We start from the raw sequence: 22,102 nt of genomic DNA, 5'->3' as shown, positions 1-22,102 counted from the left end.
GAGACAAGTGTGTTATGCACGTAAGTGAGTACGGAGGTGTAAACAATTATTGGAAAGGCCAAAAGCTCGGCCATGTAGAAAAAACATCTGGAGGCTTTGCCACAGCTTGTTTTATTCCCTGTACGTCGAATCTTAAAATACAGAGACTGTAAAAGGCGTTGTCCACTTTCTAATCTTCTTCTTCAGTAGAATGCACAAAAAGAGGCAGCACAAAATCAGCAGGCTTCAGCATTAGCCACCTTCATCTTTCAATTTAATTGCAGGATAAAAAGGTCGAAATGCCTTTAACTATCCAGGGCCACTGGCGCCCGGCAGAAACTACACAAGTGTTATCACTGTTACTAGCAGCTATTTTTCTTAGGTGTGCGCATCATAAAAAAGGGTAGGCAATATAACTCACATAACACAGGGCAAATAAATAAAAGCTGCTAAATGGTCTGCAAGTAGGGCGGCAAGAGAAAATGACGCCAGTGTAAAAGAGTCATGTGACTTGATTATGAGCAAAGTTAGAAAACAGAAACTAAACTAAGGCACGGAAGCCTGAAAAATGAAAGATGAATGGAAGTCTTGCCCCGACCAGGGGAATACATGCAACACGTCTGTTTTTCCCAGAGTTAATCATCTGATGTTTCAAGATGCAAGACTGTGCTTGGTCCACTATGCCCCTATGTGTTGTGGTATATGGGCCATCACCAGTGTGTCCCCTGCGGGGTCAGTGAGTGGACATAGAATAAGAGGTAGAAGGCAGCATGAGCTCTGGGGAAGAGTCCAGGAGACCCAGAGAATTGAATGATGCCAAGCTAGAGAGATTCTCAAGCAAGAGATGGCATAGGCCACACCCCCAGGTGAGCAGACTGTGGAGGTTACTGAAGCCACGTGACCTCAGAGGCTCCAGCCTGAGGAGGGAGGCTACAGAATCCTAACAGAGGAGAACCACTGCTGTGTGAGTGCCCGCTTCAGAGTGAGCCTGCACCATTCCTATCATGCTAGTCATGTCAGGCTGTGAATGACCGGCCACAAAGTGGCGAGGTAGGACAGCTGGAAAGGAAAGGTAAATATCCGGTCGCAAGTACATTCAGCAAAGCAGCAATGAATTGAAAGTACGTTCCAAACTGGATCTTAAAGTCAAGAGGCACAATGCTGTCAGAGGATAGAAACTCGTGCCACCAAAACCTCTGCAGCAGGTGAGGTCCACAGTCTTGTAGGTCTGAGGTCCTGATAAATGGCAATTAGTAGGGCCTCTGGATTCCACCAGCTGGGAAGAAAAGGCACATCCTACACCCACACAGAAACGAGAAGTCTGCGCAGTGAGAGGATCACTCAAACAGTCGGAAGGTTTAATAGAAACAGACCCTGACAGGGTGAGGAGAGTTGCTGACATCAAAAACTGCAAGCAGCACAAGCCTTCTTGGCGCTCTTAAAGGGAATGGTATGGCTTCTGAGAAGGAGCGTTTGTAGGCACCAAAGCGCAAGGAAGGGCCTGGCATTTTACTGGAGAGATAGTAGTGCAGAATACAAAGCAGAAACAACTATCTATTGAAGAAGCTCAAACATCTCCAATTGTAAGAGCGGTCACCGAGGCTTCATGGAATATCCACCATGCATGTTGGGTGACAGTTTTCTGTACAAAATTAAACCTCTAGGAGTTCAACTAAGGCCTCTGTCTTGACACCAACATTAATGCAGAAAAGGAAAATAGAATAATTTAGCACTCATCTTTTAGTTAATAAAACGGCAAAAACAAAGCAGGTCATCGATTTATCTCAGAATGAAACATAAGCAATGTTTTCATACAAACACTGTGAATACACAAATACATATATTTAATGATCACCTACCCTCCGATAGAGTCTGGCAGATAGATCAGCTGGTTTTCATCTATTTTCAGTGTGGTGAGTTTCTTCAGTGAACCTGTTATGATGAAATGCACAATATCTTTGAGAGAGAGACTTTACTTGTGAATCCGCTCTTTTAAATTAAAACCAAGTGAACATATTGCATTTACCATCATGATCTCATCAGAGCAGGCCCATAAGTCACACGTCTCTAAACCTGAGGCCTAATGACGACACTTTACTGAATTATTGCTTTGCAAAGCTAGGATGTAGACATTTCGGCCTCTAAGGAATCAATCAGCTCACAGTGCGATCAAAAACACATGCGGGACTGCAGAGAAGCAACATCTGTCGAGCTGAGGGATGCCAAACCTTCAGGTCAAACACATCATGCACAACCCGAGGACACAGCAGACAAATTAGATAGCTGAGCCCCTGTTACCAATGAGCGCGCACAGATCAGATAAAGAATGGCAAAGACCTTCAATGGCACAGATAAACAAATTAATTTTGCACAACACACTGCCGTTTGGTCAGCATGGATCCATCAGGGCAGTCAGCTGGAGAGCCCCAGTCTGCACTGGTTCCTAAAAAGAAATGTCAAGTCAGAAAAAGCGTCATTAAGACCTCCTTGAGATGCGGCTTCTCTTTGTATGTGATGGCAATTAACTATGGCCTCAGGTGAGGTAGTGCAGGGCTAAGGTTTGAGACTACCGATAAACAGAGATTTGTCTTCAAGTTTCTTCACATAAGCGTTTTTCATACATACAGAACATATACATGTTAAAATGGCTTTACACAAGAAAACAACTCTACGAAGAGTGACAGATTTCACTTCAATGCAATAGTTTAACGCCTTGCTTTATCTACATGCCTTTTAAACGAACAAATGCATGAGAAAATGATCTGCCAGTTCCCTTGTTGGCCAAACATTGCAGTTACTTAGCGCCGAGATGCCCATGGGCCTTCGTTTCACGCTTTACAAATGTTTAAAATAAAATAAATAAATATAGCATAAAGCAAAAATTCAGGGAGTAATATATCACAATTACTACATAATTGAAGGAGGGACGGACATCATGGTCAACGAAAGGCGTTGCCTCTTGTGAGCCATGCTCCTCCCCACTCTGAACAGTGGCAATAAGCAGCATAGCAACCCACAACTCAAACACCAGCCATGCAGACTAACTCGCACACCAAATGCAATGCTTATGACCTCATAATATCGAGAACTACAAATATGAGAAAATCTCATCTTCACATTACAAAGCATACACCGAGAGATCACACTGCACTGAGAGTTGTGTTATTCAAAATGTTAATATTAAGATAACATGTCATGATACTAATGAAAAACAAATCAGAACTTACATCCCCACCATCAAAACCAAAACTTGCTTTATCATAAAGGGACCAAACAGATTTACCAGGGGTATGTCTAGGGGATCCGGGTCTAGTCCCAAACTTCCTGCTACTGTGCTCGCTCCCTCCGTACAACTAGACGCAGGGCCCCAGTATCTCCGCAGATCTTTATCCCTTTTTCTCCGCATTGAAGCTCCGATACGCAGTCCTGAGTCCAGCCTCACCTTAAAAACAGACCTCAGAAAAGGCATCATTTTGCCCCTCCTAGTTCTTAAGTTAGCTGAGCACTTAATTAAGGTAAACGCTTCAGTCGATATTTTCCCTGGGGGTCTTTTGGGGTTTCTCACATTTGCCCCTGGTTTGAACAGTTGCTGATCTGTTCCCCCCACAGGCCACAGGGTTTGTTTCAGAGACTGCAGCCATGGAGTTTGTAGATCTTAACATATTCCTTCTCTCTACAGTCACACTCTTCCATATTTTATTTTTCTGTTCCCAGAAGCTTTTGAGCTCATTTAGATGAAGCCGAGACCCCTCAGTAACGATCTTACCCAAGCCTTGATCTGAGACAACAATGCCTGCTTCCATTTGAACGCCACTGACCTCTCCGTTATTTTGCATTCACGCACCATATTCCAGCAATTCTCTAGATTTTCCAAACTTTCCTCGCTGGAGTGTACCTGGGTGCTCTCTGATCTTCTTGCACCAGCTGAGAACAGGGGACCTCCGTGTTCTTTCCGAGCAGCTCGACAGCGAGCTAGCTCTGACTCTGCCCGTTCCGCATCCGAATGAGGTGCACTGCGCGACTCGCGTCCTTCTGGGCATCTCTGCAGTTCTAAACCAATGCAGCTCAACAAACTGCATCCGGGGTGCCTTTCAGGGTCAGACGTAATCCAAGTAAGCGGGTCTTGAGAAAAGGGTGGGCACACACTCTAGATCTTCCTAACCCCCAGAGTAAAGAGCTCCCAATGGGCTAATCTAGCTGGCTCCCATGTTCCCGCCTATCAATCTCCATGCTGAGATCTGTGAGATCCCCGTGATCTGTATCATCTCAGAGTAGGTGAGATCATTGGATCCAGTGGGGAGAGTACAGGAAGAGGCAGACCGAGAGGCAGGGGTAATACAGAACATAACAACTGGAAATAGTAGTCCCGATGGATGGCAGAAAGTACTGGACATCTTTCAAGGGAGATCAAGGGTCAGTTCTCTATATATGAGGCAAACCAGAAGGAGATCCAGGAAACTTGTTCGAGTTTGGAGGAGAAAATAGTTAGTCTAGCTCAATGTACTGAGACGCTTGAGAGCAGGGTATTGGAGCTTGGTAATGAGGTTAATATGAATACGCCAGAGGTTTCCAGATTAAAGCAGAGAGGTAAAGAGCATGCGGATAAGCATAGAAAGTTTGGAAAACAATTCAAGATGGATTAATCTCAGAAACTTGAATGTGACGTAAGGTGCTGAGGGGGATGATGATGCAAACCTTTTTGTTGTGAACCTGTTAAAGTACGCACTTCCCCAGATTGCTTACTCAGTTGATCTCATGAGCAAAATCCAAAGGGCGCATAGAGAGACCCAATTAAATTGAACCCTCGGTATAAGAAACCTCTTTAAATTTTGGGTAACATTCCTCTGTGAAAGAAAAAATCCTGAGTTCAGCTCTGAAAGAAAAAAGCCTACAGGCCAAGGGGCTCACCTTTGCAGTTAAGTCTGATATTTCAGGTGCCACTGAGGAAAAGCAATCGGAGCTGGGTGAAAGCATGGAGGAGTTGCAGAAAATCGCAGCCGGTAAGTGATGTAGGGGAACAGATGCACAGCTTCTCTGAACCAGAAGAAGCAGGTAATTTCATCACACACGAGGTCAGTGGAAGATAAGCAGTTAATAAGATACGTTTTATGAACACCCGGAGGAGCTCAAACAAGCATAGGTAATTTCAAGAGGAAGCTATGGAAGGATTCTAGTGGGTGGGTTTAAGTGAGGTAGGGAGCGAGTGGGATTAAATAAAAAAAATATATATATATATATATGTCCTCTAATGGTGATAAATGGACACCAGGTGTAATCTGCCTCATACTAATAATAAATGGTTAAGCATGGGAGACCGGTCTTCTCAATACTAAGCTGGAATGTTAATGGACTGCGGGTGAAAAAGAAGCAACACCTCATCTTGCAGTGCCTAGGAGAGAATATGTAGCAAGTTATCATGTTGTAAGAGACCTACCTATTGAGACAAGAGTGCATAGATCTTATATTGAAACAGAGATGGGTGGTAAAAGTGGTAATTCATGGCCTCACATGATGAGGTAGAAGCGATTAGAAATGATAGAAGTTCAATTTCAGGTGACATTTCATATCTCTTTGACATAGAACAGTATAATTTCTGAGCATATTTTCTGAGAAAAAGCTGAAGACATGCTTCTTTAAGGGGGACTGCAAATGGGCTGATACACTACCCTTGACTTTGCCCTATGTGTTCATCTTCACCGGGGCCATTCCCACTGTTTACAGCTCCACAACTCTCGATCAAAGTCTACAGATACCAACGTATACATATTTACATATATTTGTTACTACTTAATATACTTGTTTATTGGTATAAATATTATAAGGTCGCTTCAGCTGAGAAACCACTGTAGACCTAGGTGTAGAAGAGGGTCCATTGATTGGCCTCTGATATTTAGAAACCAGCTCCTTAACATTTGATGTACCACAGAGCAGGAGTCTCAAGCTCAGGAAGTCCCTTGAAGACCTGGGCTGCACTTTGGGATCCTACACAGCACCACATTTTCCTACTGACTGGGAAGTAGCCTTGTAACCTTTGGAGGCACTTGTGATGGTGGGTGCCACCTGCAGAGTCTCCATAGTACTAGTCGTCACTTTAACCGTTCAACCTAACCCCCAGCCCCCACTTGGAGTTCATGGAGGTACCTCAATCCCTTGATTGCTCTTTCTTTAGCCTGGTTGATGTCTCTGGCATCAAAAGAGGAGTTTTGTGATGAGAGGCCCCAATGGTACACAGGTGGACTTTTGTCAGGTGAGGTGGCCTCACTGCCCTTATGCTGTGGTTTCCAATGTCCTAGCTTGTCCCACTTCAGACATACACCTGTTGTGGACCTCCCAAGACCTGCGTCTGGGGACAGACTTCATCTCTCTCTCTCTCTCTCTTATCTGGAGGAGTGGTATACCTGGAGGGCCACTACTGGACTGCCACCAAACCAGACCTTCCCTTTAGCAGTTGTCACTCGCTGGCCTTTGGTGCCATATCATGGAATTTGACAGACTTCACTTCTAAGTGGCTCATGTAGATCTGTTCACACATTATCAAGACTCTTATATCTCCAAAGAAAACCAGTACGCATCCACCATCCGAAACAGTATTATCCTACCTGTGTTGTGTTATGTTATGTTAGCAGTTTGTGTAAGCGCGACAGCTGCCCCAGCAAAGAGGCGTACCGGCGCTGAAGATCAACAGGTGCAGTACCGACAGAGGTGAAAGAAACTGGGACAGGCAATCCTAAAGAGGGTGAAATAAATGGGTCTTAACGGCTTTCCGGAAGGCAGACAAGTTCTCCATAGAGCGAATGTTCATTGGCAAGGAGTTCCAAAGCTTAGCTCCCAGCACCCGGAAGGAGCGACTGCCAATGCGACAGAGTTTCGTACGAAGTACGATCACCAGGTGTTGACCTAATGAGCGCAAACTACGTTGGGGCACATATGGCATCAGAAGCGGGCACAGGAGATCTGGGCACCTGGATTTAAGGATCCTGAATGCCAGACTAAGGGTTTTAAACTGAATGCGGGATTCAATAGGAAGCCAGTGCAGCTTTCTGATCGTGGCTCTGGCAGAGCATCTACGGGGAAGACCCACAAGAGTTCTTGCTGCCGAGTTCTGAACTCTCTGTAGCCGTGCTATCTCAGCTTTATTTACGCCCAGAAATAGTACGCTGGCATAGTCCAGGCGAGAAAGGATCGCGGCCTGTACAATAAGCTGCCGAACTTTGGAATCAAAAATCTTCAGTATAGGATTGAGACTCCTCAGCAGGCCCACACAGGTAGCTGCCACTCTTTTGGTGTGGGTCTGGAAGCTGAGCGAGGAGTCAATCCAGACTCCCAAGTTTTTAACTAATGATTTGGGTGGTGGGATGGTGCCAAAAGAAGATGGCCACCAGTGCTCATTCCAGTAGGTGGTATTCTTCCCGACAAGCAACACCTCCGTCTTGCCTGCATTAAGCTGCAGGCAGTTGTCCGTCATCCACTGGGCTACTGCAGCCAGCCCATCCCTGAATCTCAAGGCCGATGTAGATGGCCCTTCGGTAAGAGTGATGACCAGCTGAGTATCATCTGCATATGATACCAGTGTGAGGTCCCACTCTTTAGCCACTACCGCAAGTGGCTGCACATAGAGATTGAAAAGCGATGGGCTGAGTGCCGAGCCCTGAGGGACTCCCTGGCCGATGGGATGGGACTGAGAGAGATACGGGGGTGCTGACACCCGGAAGGATCTGTCCTTTAAGAATGAACGAAACCATTCCAGGGCAAGACCAGTAATCCCCACTGTCTCCAGACGATATAACAAGATGGCATGTGATACCGTATCAAAGGCCGCGCTGAGATCTAACAGAATCAGCGCAGCACTCTGACCAGAATCAAGAATCGTCCGGAGATGTTCGGTCGTGGAGAGTAGGGCAGACTCAGTACTATGGCCAGGCCTGAACCCGTTTTGTGATGGGTCCAGAATGTTGTTTTGGTGCATATATTGGGACAGCACATTGTTAACGTGGGCCTCCGCAAGCTTAGACACCCATGGGAGCAGGGAAATTGGCCTGAAGTTTTCTGGTTTGGAAGGATCCAAGGTAGGCTTCTTAATGATAGGGGAAACCCATGCCTGTTTCCAGGCAGTAGGGACACTGGCCATAGAGAAGGATAGATTGAGTATAGAGGCCAGAGGTTGCTGGAAGAGCGCCAGAGACTCAATGAATTGTGCCGGCCTCATGGGATCTGCCGGAGAGCCAGACTTGACTTTCCTGCAGAGTTTAGTCAGGTCATCATACGTAATTTCTGGTATGAGCGTCAAGGCGGCGCCACCAGTGTTGGTATTAGTGGGGTTGTGTAGATCCAAAGAGTGCTGCGGGAATGACCTGTATATTTTTTGCACCTTTTCTACAAAGAAAGTGGCAAGGTCCTTGCACTGCTGCGCGAAGGTAATGCTGGAAACAGGGGTTCTACTACTCTGGAGTTCTTGCACCAGTTTAAAAATACATTTGGTAGGATTAGAACTAGAGTTAATTTCTTCCGCGTAGAAAGAGGCACGTGTGAAGCAAATTGCTTTGTGATAGAGTTTTAGGTCTCGCGACCTATCAATGCGCACAAGCGCATTGAGCGGAGCGAGAATTCAAGTGCTCGAAATCCTCGTCAAACCAAGGGCTTCTTGGTGCGGTTTTCATTAAGTTCACGTGAATCACGTGACCAAACAAGCACGAGCATTCACGGCCGCACAGCACATCAAAGGGCTTCGCCCAGCGTGCGCTCTGCGGCTTCTCCTCCCCTAACTAATTAATCATGGCTGGCCGGCCGGCCGTACTTTCAGTTTCCCGGCCGCTCTGCATTATCAGGTACGTGTTGGTGACGCATTATTTCACTTTGTCTCCGTGCGCCACTCATCTTCTCTGCCATGTGTTGCTGTCTCCGTGTACTTCTTCCTATGTTGCTGTGTCCCTCGTGCTTTTCCCCCACCACTCGTGTTGCTCTCTCCCTTGTTCAAAGGGTCGTGCTTTATTTACACACATCCTCCAACCCAACACCCTTTTTTAAAATTTCTTGTTTTTTGCTGTGTCTAGTATCGATTATAAGCATGCCCCAGTGCAGAGCTTTTTGAAATACACACATCGAGGCCGACCAAACTTAGCCCCACAACTCGTGCCTATGCCGCCACTGTTGGGTGTTGTCGTCTTGCCATGCTCAAACCGCAATGCACTTTCTTTCCATGCCACCACACATCGAGGCCGACCAAACTTAGCCCCACAACTCGTGCCTATGCCGCCACTGTTGGGTGTTGTCGTCTTGCCGCCATGCTCAAACCGCAATGCGCTTTCTTTCCATGCCACCAACATCAATGTGAAAAAAAGTTTCGAAAAGCATAGCGTAATCGGACAGATATTTGTATAACAATCCCTCCTGCTACTGGCATTCTCCCTTCTTTTGTACGGCCATTAACACTTACTAGTCACAAGATGCTCCAAGTGTGCTGTCTCCACTGCCAGTCCTCCGACGATACCCTTTTGGCTTTTAGGACGCCATTATCTAGCTGTGGTTGCAGTTCACATGACCGCCATCTCGAGCTCACGTTGTACATCCTACACCGAGTGGTAGGACTCATGATGAACAATCTACGTCTATAAACAATGTTCGCCATATTGGAAAGATCGCATTTACTAGATACGAGTAAGGAAACGTGTGCACAAACTCGTGGCGATATTGTTCTATTGGCCCAAAAGTTCATTGAAATCCCGAAATACATGGAGTTTAAACAAATACTGAAAACAAGCATTGGCATAGCCAATAGGTCTCGCTTTTGGGACCTTATAAGTAGTTATGCAGCATAATATCCTTGTTGCAACAACATAAACTGTCGCATGGCTAAACACTTACATGGTCCCAAAAGCGAGACCTATTGGCTATGCCAATGCTTGTTTGTTTAGCCAGGTACAGTACTTTATCCCCATCTTTATAGTCCCTTCTCCAAGTTCGCTCTGCCTTCTTACAATCTTTCCTCATGGATCTCAGGGTGTCATTATACCAAGGGTTGGAGGGGAGTCTGCGCCCCTTGGTCCATTTGGCTGGGATGAGGGCATCTAGTCCCCTTATAATCCAGTCATGGAAGGTGGTGTATGCAGTGTCGGGGTCCGTATTGTCCCCACAAAGAAACGATCCTAAGGTAGTATGGAGGTCCTTCGGTTTAAGTTTATGCCAAGGCCTCTTGAAGACCCGGATCGGCCCATCCTTATTAAATGGTTCCATGACCTTCATGGTGGCTTAGATTAGATAGTGATCTGTCCATCCCATGGGTTTGGGCACATCCGTCCTGACCTCCGGGATGTTGGTAAACAAAGGATCTAGTGCATGCCCTGCCAAGTGCGTAGCAGTCTGGATTAAGGAATCTAATTGTAAGGCCGCTAGATCCGCCAGGAGATTTTTAATAATAGGGTCATGAGTCTGGTCAAAATGGAGATTTAAATCTCCTAGAATCGTGAAGTTGGCCGAGCCCACAACCAAGGAACTGGCCACCTCAAGAAGAGATTCAATAAACTTAGAAGCAGGTCCAGGGGGTCGATAAATGTAAAGCCCTGACAGTGCAAAATGTGGGCCTATGACAATCTTAAATCGGGCGCCTTCACAACCCCAAATATCTTCCTTGATGAAGGAGCAAGCATATTGATCTTTATAGATAACTGCTATACCACCACCCCTAGCATCCCTGTTTATAGTCCTGATCAGATAGCCATCTGGCAGCGTAAGATTCGGTAAACTAGCTATGTCATCGCGAAGCCACATTTCACACAAGAAAAGAACATCAGGGGATTCATCTAGGATAAGTGTGTGTACCTCTAAATAATGTTTAGCGAGGGACCTAACATTCAGTTGGAGGACGGTAAGAAGAGCTTGTTTAGACAAACCCAGCCTGTGTCCAGGCAGGCAGGGCCTAGGTGCGGCAAAATCACATTACTTACATTGTAGGCATGTCTGTCCTAGATAACCAGGTCTGGCTAGGGTTCAGTGCAAGTAAAGTCTCCTTATCATATTGTAGGACTTCCCGTGGACCTTGGCCAGGGGGACAGGCGAGAGGCGATGTCTTGGCGATGACGGGCGCAGACGGGCTTGCCGTCGGCACGCCCGCTGCGCCCGACCGCTGCGCCGTCGGGGATTGGTGTTCATTTTAAGGAGGAGAGGAGGGTGGGAGGCAGCCGCAACTAGAGCGCTACCCCTGCCTCACCCATAATGGCGTCCACCCCACGCTCGCACCAGCGCCTGTGCAGGGAGTGAGTGCAAGGTAGGAGCAGTGTCTTCAAAGTGCAAATTAGCAAGTTATGCAAGGCACGATTTACCAACACTTTAAAAACAAATGTAAAAACGAGCGTGTGCAAAGTGCTCTGAAGAATGTTAAATTCGTTTTTTAAAAAGAGCGCGATACAATAAAGTGCCCTCCAAGTTAGCAGCCCCCGGCTTCCTCCGCCTCAGGGGTAAACAACACAAGTAATCTTTGTGGCTCGAATTTTTGGAAGCTTAAGTAGTGAGGGAGGGCGGGAGGCAGCCGCAACTAGAGCGCTACCCCTGCCTCACCCAAAATGGCGTCCACCCCACGCTCGCACCAGCGCCTAATCGGCTGTGCGGGGAGTGAGTGCAAGGTAGGAGCAGTGTCTTCAAAGTGCAAATTAGCAATTTATGCAAGGCACGATTTACCAACACTTTAAAACAAATTTAAAAACGAGAGTGTGCAAAGTGCTCTGAAGACTGTTAAATTCGTTTTTTTAAAAGAGCGCAATACAATAAAGTGCCCTCCAAGTTAGCAGCCCCCGGCTTCCGCCTCAGGGGTAAACAACACAAGTAATCTGTGCAACTACTTAGCAGCTGAACAGATTGACTTATGAAGCTATCGCTCACATTTTTAGTTCTGAGCACTCTACAACAAAGGAACAATTTACAGTGAGCTTTTGCAGTCTGTACAACATTGCTTACTCTGGTCCTTGCCTTTCTGTATTTAATCCGACTTTTATTTGGAGCTCAACCCATCTCTACTCTCAATGTGTGTCCATGAGCAGGACCAATGAAGCCTCCCATTGGGAAACTTCATTTATTCTTTTCAACGTTTGAGCTTTCTTCTTATTCTTCATCATACTAGACTTTGAGTATATGGCTAGGAAGGGATATTCCGTATTGGAAAAAGGTACTTTTATCCACCAGAAATATGCTTACAACAACAATAAAAGTCTTGATTTTGCCTCCAATAGTGACCACGCTTCATTAGCACATCAGTATGACCTCTTGCAAGCTGATGATGATCAGGAATAGTAGTGTTTGATGAACATAATGGCTTCCGTAACTGAGGGGTTCAGGAGACTTACTGACAAAGTGTATGATATGGCTTTGCTAATCACGGCTCTCAAGGCCGGAAAACATGTGGGTCAAATGATGGAGCAGTGCAAAAAGAGAAATCGACAACAGGAAAATGGCAAAAGCATAAAGACCACAAACAAGATTGACAACCTAAAAAATTCTGTGTTAATATAACATTCAAGTCACAGGTCACCCTGTATAAAAAAAATATGCTTCAACTTCTTTGGGATGCCCTCACTATGGAAATGCTGTAGTTTGCATTTGTGCTCCATTACTGACTGTACTAACTGATTTCTTACAGGGCCACCCATAAGGGGCCCGCAATTCCGTACAGTTGGCAAACCACAGGGAAGATACTTCAAATGGTAATCATAAAACAGATATTCTATACACTAACATCAAACTTTCCTTGTAGTATATTTCAGTCAATTAATCCAGTAGTAACGTTGCACTTTGAACATCTAAGCCAAACTGCATAGCTACACATCAAGTATGCAATTTGCTCTCCCAGCTACCCATACCAGTCAGGTGGACACTAGAGTAAACTTCTTCGATGAACCTTGTGTGGTGACTATTGGAAGATTCCCTGATGGATCTTCCCAGTGTGGAATCTTGCTAGGTCACGTATAATGTAACAGTGTATTTAAAGGTAACAGAGAAGGTGGGGACTATGAAGAGACCAGTTGCGCTGGCATGATGCTGTTAATGTTTTTACCTGTCGTGCCTCAGCTAAAGGATCTACTCAGCAAGGAAACATGTCTCCGGTACAATTGCCTATCATGGCCACAGATCATTACACCATCCTGTTTTTATTCCTTTAAAGATTAAACAGGTCCAGGGGTGATCTGCAAACCATGCCACCTTCGGATCACCATAGAAAGGAATAGTACAGATAAATCCTTACAAGTCAGATTGGTCTACACGCTGCCCTCTTCCCTTTCCTGGAACAGTAGTACAACTATCTTTACTGCTATCAAAACTGATGCTGTGACATTTTTGGCCAATATGTCTCAGCCTATTTTTAAACGGACTCCAATTTACAATTTGCTGCTATTATAGACCTCTTAATGTGAAAGGTGGCCATTCTTCAGAAAATCGTATTTACAACGTATACCACTGGAGTAGCTTATTTTCTTGACACAGGTATTAAAGATGACCGCACAAAGACATAAATTCCATAAAATTCAAACAACCCCAAGCATGTATGAATATATGGCATACACCTTTTTACACAGCTCAGTCTACAGCAACACTTACTTCTACAATAAATGTACTTTCTATCATGTGAACCTCATAACAGTATGGAAGTTACAGCCATGCTCATCACTATGACTTATCACTTGGAAGCTGCTCCTTGTGTTAATTGTTTATATATTGTTTTATTAAGGATTTGTCCAGAACAAACCTCAAAAGTTAAGCAGGAAGAAGAAACAAACTTAAAAGCACAGAGATCAAAGTCAGCTTATGTTACTTGACAGCTGTGCAGTTTTCCTAGCATTCGTTTTTTTTTTTTTTGTAAACCTTTATTTGTACAAAAAGGAAATACAAATCTGGGCCTACAACCAGACCGGCCGGCCACGATACAATAGAGCAATCCAAAAAATACAGAAGAAAAATATACAGATACAATCAGGATAATATGCAGTCAATACAGTTCGAAAAAGGAAGGGGGGGGGGAGAATCTGGACGGCCCACAAACAGGAAGAAGGAAGGTTAATTTTTATAATATTACAATAAGGAGTATAACAGGCTCGGATACAGTATAAATGAATCCAGGTTCCCAGAGCAAACTATTGGCCATAAGAAAACTAAAGGGGCAGCAATGCGGAAAATTATCACTACAGTCTACATCAGTACGAAAGCAGATGCGGTTAATTCAAATCAACATACAAGTAGACTCATCGTGTGCACCTCTACCACCCAATAGCACAGCAGAGATAGGACGATGGAACCGGAACACTAACATCACTAAAGCCAACCCGTCATACTAACCCTAGGGAGAGAGAGAAAGAGAAGGGGAGGGGAAAGAAAAGGGGGAAAAAGAAAAATACAGACTGAAAGAGAAGAGCGCCGCTCCGAGACAAGCATCCCGTAGTAAGGACACAGAAAGAGCAGGAGTATTAGCAACAAGGAAGGGATGGGAGTCGGCACTGAAACGCAGCATAGCCACAAAAGGAGGGAAGCAGCAATCCAGACCCCATCCCTATAATACCACGGGAGGCAGGGACAGCCGCGGCTCTCCTATAAAGGGATACAAAAGGGCCATAGAACAAAGGAAAAGAAACCGGGAAAGAAAACCCATCCCACCCATCCCACCCAGCACCCCTGCAGAAGGCTACGGCCTACCCCCCCAGCAGCGTGCCTGTCGCCCTAATCCCGAACCCGAAATGTAGGAAACACGAAAGAGAAAAAGAATAAGGAGACAAAAAGAAGAATAAGAAGACAAAAAAGATGCGAGGGAGGAGTGAAGAAGTAAAAACAAAATGGTCGGCCTCAGCCCTCCGCCCAACCAGTCAATCGTAATACGTGTAGAAGAAAGCGATACAACTCGAGCATCATAAAACGTACAAGGGGGCCACCCACCGCACTATGCACACGGGAAAGCTCGCCATGGATATGTATACCAGCAATCCACCGGAAGCAATGTATCTCACCCCAGGCCTTCCTTAGCTACATGCAACTCCCACCATACGACAGCGAGAAGCGAACAATTCGGTGCAAGGCAATCACACGAACAAAAAATAGTCCGATGAAGACGTAGGCCAGGGAGGGCAATCCATAAGCAAAAGATCAAAAGTCCGGGTATACAGTGCAAGTGTCCCAACAATGTTAACAAGGGCAGGAAAAGACAGGAGTTCAGTCTCGCCGCTCGGGAAAGCGGGGGCTCCCCTGCAGAGCAGAAACACGACCTCATCAAGGCAAATAGATGTAGCAAGCCATCATGTTTCTCGGACACTCGAGTAGGATCCGACCCCAGAACGACATCCGGGCCCCCAAACTCCAAACAGTGAGGCGCAGGAGGTTCAGAAGCCAATCGTTCGCACACCTGTCGACGGCCAGTGGCAGTAGTTCTCAGCGCGGCCGAGGGGGTTGAGGCAGAAGCATCACCGAGACGAGAGGGGACCGTGAGAGACCGGCCCTCTAAGATGGCGGCGGACCGCACCGATACCCCAGAGGCAATGGGGGTCAAGGCCGCATGCAAGGACCGCAGTGCTTCCAGAACGTCGCCGATTGTAGGCTCGCGCACACATGTCCAGGCCCCCGTGCAGTCCAGTAGTCCAGGTCCGCCGTCCGGAGGATATCTACGGTCTATCTCGATGGCCGCCATTTTGTGGATTCAGGCTCGTCACCACCTCCCACGACTCCCGGATCAGGGCCTCAGATGCGGACCTCCACAGAAACCAAGGGGGGTCCCGCTATGGCAGCCTTGGTGCAGAAAGGAGAGCCGCCAAAGTCGGGTTGCAGCCTGCAATACCTTTGGCGTGGTCGAAGAGCAGATCCCGGGAGAAGTGGAGAAGTGTGGCTCACTGGTTAGAGGAGGCAGACCTGGAAGCAGAGGTCAGCCTGGGACCAGGGTTCAATTCCCGTCTCGGCGGGGTCTTGAGTCCTAAAATGTCCATGGACTCGACAATTCTCGCTCCGGTGCCTACTCAATTCACGGGTTCACACTCTGCAACTCTGGGCAATAGCTTGCTTAATCTCCACAACGGCCCCTCGCGGCGGGATGCCTGGCTTTCACCTTGCGGATACCCTGCCGGGGTTATCTCACAGGGGAATACCAGGACGGGTTCCCTAAGCAAGCGCTTAGAAACCGCTTGGTGATTTGCGCTATATAAATTCCTGTACATTTACATTTACATTTACATCCCGGGCGTGAGGCTCCAGGATGGACGGTCGGAGTCGCGGCAGGGGGGCCCCCTTCACACGAGCAGCCCTCGGTGCACCGTGCCCCACACCAGCTCCACGGCCGCCAAGGCAAGTCCGGATCAGGACCACCGGAATGTTCGCACAACGGTCTCCCGCCAACGGCTCACGCTCTCGGCCGGGGCCGACGCGTACAACAATGCCAGGCTGGGTCCAATAGGCGAGGCCCCGTCTTCATCACCGCGGAGGCCCTGGTTCCTCAGGGGGCACAACTTCGGAGTCGCGGCACGTAGGAGCCTCCAGGTCAGACGGTGAGTAAGAGCAACACGTTGCGTTTCAATCTCTGCTCGAGTGCATCGTCCCGGGGCAGGATATATGGCAGGATTTGCGAGTCAGGCCGGAAGGCTGACGGAGCCGAGCTACAGAGCGACCATTACGATCGCGAGCTTGGCTCCTCCCGCATTCGGTTTTCTTATACCATACAACAAACAATAATACAACAACAAACGATGCACTATATTTAATACATTATATAACCTTAAGCTTCCAAGAAAACAAACATTACGGTGCCAAGGACTCCTATCCAGCAATTCTGATAAGCCCAAAAGTGCCAAATCTGACGTCTTATTGCTTACAAGGAATGTCTTTTGTCATGAGGGAGTGCAGAGTGGTAGGTCTCTAGCTGTGAATTACAATAAATTAGTTTTGTTAGCAATGTCTTGACTCTAAGAAATCCAGTCCCGACCCCAAGAGCAAGCTTCCCGGCATTTGGCCAACTCAAAAGCTATTGAAACAAGTCTCATAACATACTGAAGGAGGTTTATGGTGTACCCCAGGAGTGCCAGCATAATGTATGGAGGAATCTCTTTTTCAAGCACGTTGGAGACGCAAGCAAAAATATATAACCAGTATTTCTTAACTCTGGGGCATGCTCAGGCTCAGTGGAGGTAGTCCACTAAGAGGGCTTGACATCACACACATCTAGAATTCCCTGCAAGACCACAGCTTAGTTGAAGTAAGCGATACTATACACACAATATAAAAATTTAAAGTGAATCAATGGCAGCCTGCCACTAGGTGCTATAGTTCTCAAACCACAGAAAAAACGCCATTCTTCAGCTTTAAAAGGATGCTGAAGGTCCACCAGCCACTTATCCCTAGCTGCCGGAACCATGATAGGGTCATCCTCCTGCACAGAGATGTATAATTTAGAGATGATGTATGTTTTACTTTAATGGTATGCAGCAAGCAGGAACATGTTTTGCAGCAGACCCCATGCATGATGTGTGTAGACTAACAGAGCAGGACATCAAAGTGTATGTTGCTCTACAGTGTATCTAAATGGACAATGCTTTGTAAAAAATAACCAGAAAACACTGATGATCAAGACTTGGTTGATAGCGACGAGCCTTCTTTAATACCAACCTATGGACTCGGGCAGCTGCTGCAAGGAGTTACTGGACAGGAGGAGATCCTGGAGACTTTCACATTCCGAAATGCCTTCTTCGATGATTTCAATGTTGTTCTTCGACAGGTCCAAGTAGGTGAGTTGTTTTAAACTGCCAATGAACTACAGACACAAAAGAAGAAAATGTGGTCACTGTAAAGTGGTAGCCATTCCACAAAAGAATGAAAAAAGAGACTTCTCTAAAAGCTGACAGTTAAACGAAACTTGTAAAACAGAAAGCTTGTTAGACATTGTTCCGTTATGGAGTGGTTACATGCAGTATCTATCAATGCTTAATTGGAATTTAAATCTTGGGGCTCAAAGTTTGACACATTTTGCACACAGGCTGGAGTTTGCAGAGTTGCCCAACTTTGATTGCAGAAGATGATTCCCACAAACATATTTTTTGCTGGAGCATTATCAGGCAAAAACCTTTTTCCGAGAGAATCGTTCTGCTGAAAGTGTTTATTTCTGAGTTGTAGATCCTCTGAAAACCTCCATTTAGCACAGCATTTCTTCTGCAAATGTCTTTACTTTGGCAAACTTTGAAAAATTCTAAAAGATTTTGTGAGTTTTTAAGAAAAACTGCTCAAATGAAGAGGACAATAAACACTCAGTTTTGCAAGCTGTTTAAACACTGATGTAGTCTTATGTTCTGTGCACACTAGCGTTACAGTCCTAATGAAATTGCTACATTTAATTTGAATAAAACCTTCACAACAGCAAGAACTGTCGAACTGTGTTTGTCCATTACTAGGTTATGATGCTCGCCAGTTGTCCTCATCGGAGTCCTCTTCTCAGACTATGTAGAAGTGCAAGCAGGGCACACGAGCAATGAAAAGGCCCCAAATGTACTCTGAATTGGGTATTATTGCAGTAGAGAACACTATTCATCAGCGACAGTGCATTGGCATGAAGATTCAGACAGTAAGATTAGATTAGTCTTTGAGCTGTCTTTTTAACTCCTACAAATAGGTGGGGTATGGATATAGATATGTAGGAGCATACCACACAGGGGTGTTAGAAACCATGAAGGAAGAAAGTCTGTTGAAATAATCAGAAAATCCCATTACAAATCGTTTGAGCTGCAGACGTAAGATCTACAAACATGAAATAAGTGAAGGAAAAAATGAGTAAAAAATCCCTCCCCGAATCTGTCCTAGGGGCAGATGTATGAAGCTCAAATGGGTTCGAAAACGCCGAAATTCACAGAATTTCGGCGTTTGCGAACTCACTTTCGTTAAATGGTATGTATGTAGCAAATTTGAGTGCAAAATAAGGAATCGCTAATTTGCGATTCCTTATTTTGCGATTGCATTTAAGGAATCGCAAATTTTGCGATTCCTTAAATGCAACGTATGAAGCACCCAAGTTGTGCGATTTCTCATTAAGAAATCGCAAATTACCACCAACTTGAAGTTGGTGGTAATTTGCGATTTCTTTCACAAAAGCACTTTTTTGCATTTGTGAAGGTGCTGATGAAGCAAGATTTCGCACATTACGCGACTTGCTGAAATCAAGAACCTCGAATCACATTATAATCCTATAATTCAATTTGTATGTCTTACTAATTTCCTTTATTTTTGATATACATGTATCTTAGTGATGCTTGCCTATGTGTTTTACTAATACGAATAATCCTTGTCTTAATATGGCCGCCGCTTGAGAATTCTCTACTGCGCATGCGTTAGTCACACTCACGTGACGTGACGTAGTTGTAGTTCTGGTGGGAAAATGTGCGCATGCGTATTCGCCTCTAAAATGGCTGTCTGAAAACTCACATGGTGAAGCTTGCGCAGATGCTCTCGTGTTATTGTCTGTTGCACTAATTCCTAATCGCATAGTATATTTTTATAGTAAGAAGTATAAAGTAACTACTCATGTTATATTATGAAATCATTTATTTCTATGTTTTAATTTGTTTTCGCTTACTTTTCATTACCTACGATAAATGAGGGGTTGGAGTGAGACGTGAACCATCTTGAAGGTCCCTACTGCGCATGTCGCGCAGCCAGGGAGAAAGTAACCTTGAGCAGTGGAACTCAGCCAGCTGGCAGTCACAGTCAAGATGCTCCTGAGAAAACAACCTCTGACCCAGAAGGATGGAGCTAAACTGTCCTTAACTCGATACAATTGTATATTTCCCCATTGTATTCTGCAGAATAGGTCATGGGAACCCCAAATCTGCTAGGCGGTTCCATAACATGCAAATACGAGCTTGTAGAAGTTTGTTCTGATTGGTGTGTTGACCTTTCCTACTTGGGGACCAATCGAAATTGGGGATTCTGACACTTTGCAACATTGGGGGGTGGTACACTGACCCGAAAACAGTATATCTAGCCTAGGTTCAGCTAGAGAAATTGTCCGACTTGTCTGAATAGCTGACCTGTCACTGACCCAACGCACTCAATAAGTGACTGAATACAGAGCGCTGCGGAGCACTCTGTCCGAATTTGATCATAGACTCTAAGGTTTTACTAAACCTTAAGTGCTGGCGGAGCACTTTCCTGGGGAGTTCGCAAACCCAATCGGGGTTCTGACTGATAGCTGCAGAGAGGGTGGAGCGCAGGAGTTGCTTCCAAACTGCGGGTGCTGGTCGTGCCTTGGTGGTCCTGTCCTGATCCTAATCTGGTTTTCCTGTCCTGTCGTGTCCAATCTGCACCTGCTGTCCCATAGATGACTGTCCTTCCTTGGGGTATTTCCTGTCCTTGACTGATCCGTGGCCAGGGTTGTTCTGCACACCTTTCTAGGTAAATATAGTGCGAAACTCTTAACTGCATCTCTATTTTTCTGTCTTTGCTTTAATAAAGACATTTCTTTGCATACGTTAATTTTCCATGCTTTCCGCAACCTACTATAAAAGTCATACAGTATATTTTCCTTAGCATGATCCTATGTTTCCATACCTTTTAGAACACATTCTCTCCATACTGTTTATGAAACATAACTGTGGTATATAAATTTCTCCTGAAATCTGATTTTGCGTAAAGATACTAGAACTATAGCGTGTTCCATTTTTCCCCCTCCTATAGATGTATACGATTTCCAATCCTTACCTTGTAGTATTTTTTCCAACAGTAAAGTCTAGTTCGTGATCCAAGTTTCTAAAATCCATTTAGTAGATCGCATTGTTATAATTTTCTTATAGACTCATAAATGATTGCCCTGACACTGTTCCTCTATGGCTATGTTCTTTTCGTTATCTTGATTATTGACTGCCTTTTAACTGTAAACATGATGATTTCCGAACCTGATTTCTAGATAAACTTTTAAAACTTCTCAGTTGTCTGTGATCATTTAATGCGAAATAGAAATAAGTTGGGTTTTGTATTTTGCCTGCCTTTCTTTTACAGCTAGCTCCCTGATCCATTGTGGATCTTAGGTACCTGTAACGGTGGATTGGTAAGTCAGGTACAATAGAAATAAATAGGTAGGAACCAGGATTACTGGTAGACAAATTGTTATGTCACCCGATTAATGTATATGATAAATTGGAAGAATATGGGCCTGGTACGTGTATGGTGAAAATTATTGGCCGGGTGACCTGCGATCTCTATCAGTGCCATGTGGCGGGCATGTATGTGCGCCATATGCGCACACATGTGAATTTCAGGGGTGCATCAGGGTGTCCTTATGACACCCTTGAAATTATTCTCAATTTGCGATTCTCAAATTGCTAATCTCAAATTGAGAATAACTTCCCATTCATTCCTATGGGCCTCCTGGCCCATAGAAATGAATGGGAAATTATTCCTTAATTTGTGAATTCGCAATTTGCTATTCGCAAATAAGGAATAATAAGAAATCGCAAAAAAATTGAGATTTTTTAGATACATACCATTTTGTAATTCTCAAATAGCGATTCTCAAAAAATCGCTATTTGAGAATCGCAAATAGGTATTTTGATACATCTGCCCCCAAGTTACTCATCGCCAGTGAGATCTGTTCTTCGTTCTGCTCAGTCACAGAACTTTCATCTAAGAATAATGGAAGGGGATCAGGAAGATGGATGAAGTCCGTAGGCGAGCTTGGTTTCTGCTCCTGTCCATCTGAACCTGTCGGACGGAGACTCGCGTTTCAGACACAATCAGCGGGAGCATCAGCAGCACAGCCCCTACTGCTGCGCGACAAGACAATCAGGGTTTCCGAGAACTATCACGAATGAAATGAAGTGTGGAATTAGGGATAAGTGCACCCCGCGCCTGAGAAGATTTATGCTGACAGAGCGAGGGGAAGCAGGCAGTCAACTGTACCAACTAACATTCCCGCAGAGCAGAGAGGCCTTTCGGTAAACCGCTCACAATGCTAAATAAGTAGAGAGTACAGTATGGAAGCAACAAACACATATGGCGCATTAGACGTAAATCATCCTGTAATACCAACACACGGTGCCATTCATTTATCATGTGTATCTGAAGCTGTGCTGGGTAGCAAAGATGCCTGGGGGTGTTAGAGCCATGATTTTCTTCAATTGACTGAAATTAAAGC

General features: G+C 45.3%; 1 protein-coding gene across 6 annotated transcripts in view; it reads right to left on the bottom strand.

Moving 5' to 3' along the window:
- The window catches only part of ERBIN (erbb2 interacting protein), a 912,789-nt gene that overhangs the window by 208,405 nt on the left and 682,282 nt on the right, over positions 1 to 22,102 (bottom strand). For all 6 annotated transcript variants that reach the window (XM_078675167.1, XM_078675172.1, XM_078675168.1 and 3 more), the window contains 2 exons: positions 17,593 to 17,737; positions 1,839 to 1,911 (listed from right to left, as the gene is read on the bottom strand). In XM_078675167.1, the coding sequence (XP_078531293.1) occupies positions 1,839 to 1,911; positions 17,593 to 17,737 (218 nt within the window). The remainder of the gene's footprint in view (positions 1 to 1,838; positions 1,912 to 17,592; positions 17,738 to 22,102) is intronic.

This window comes from Lissotriton helveticus, chromosome 2_1 (genome assembly GCF_964261635.1).
Source record: "Lissotriton helveticus chromosome 2_1, aLisHel1.1, whole genome shotgun sequence".
NCBI lineage: Eukaryota > Metazoa > Chordata > Amphibia > Caudata > Salamandridae > Lissotriton > Lissotriton helveticus.
This window is presented reverse-complemented; position numbering and strand designations above follow the sequence as displayed.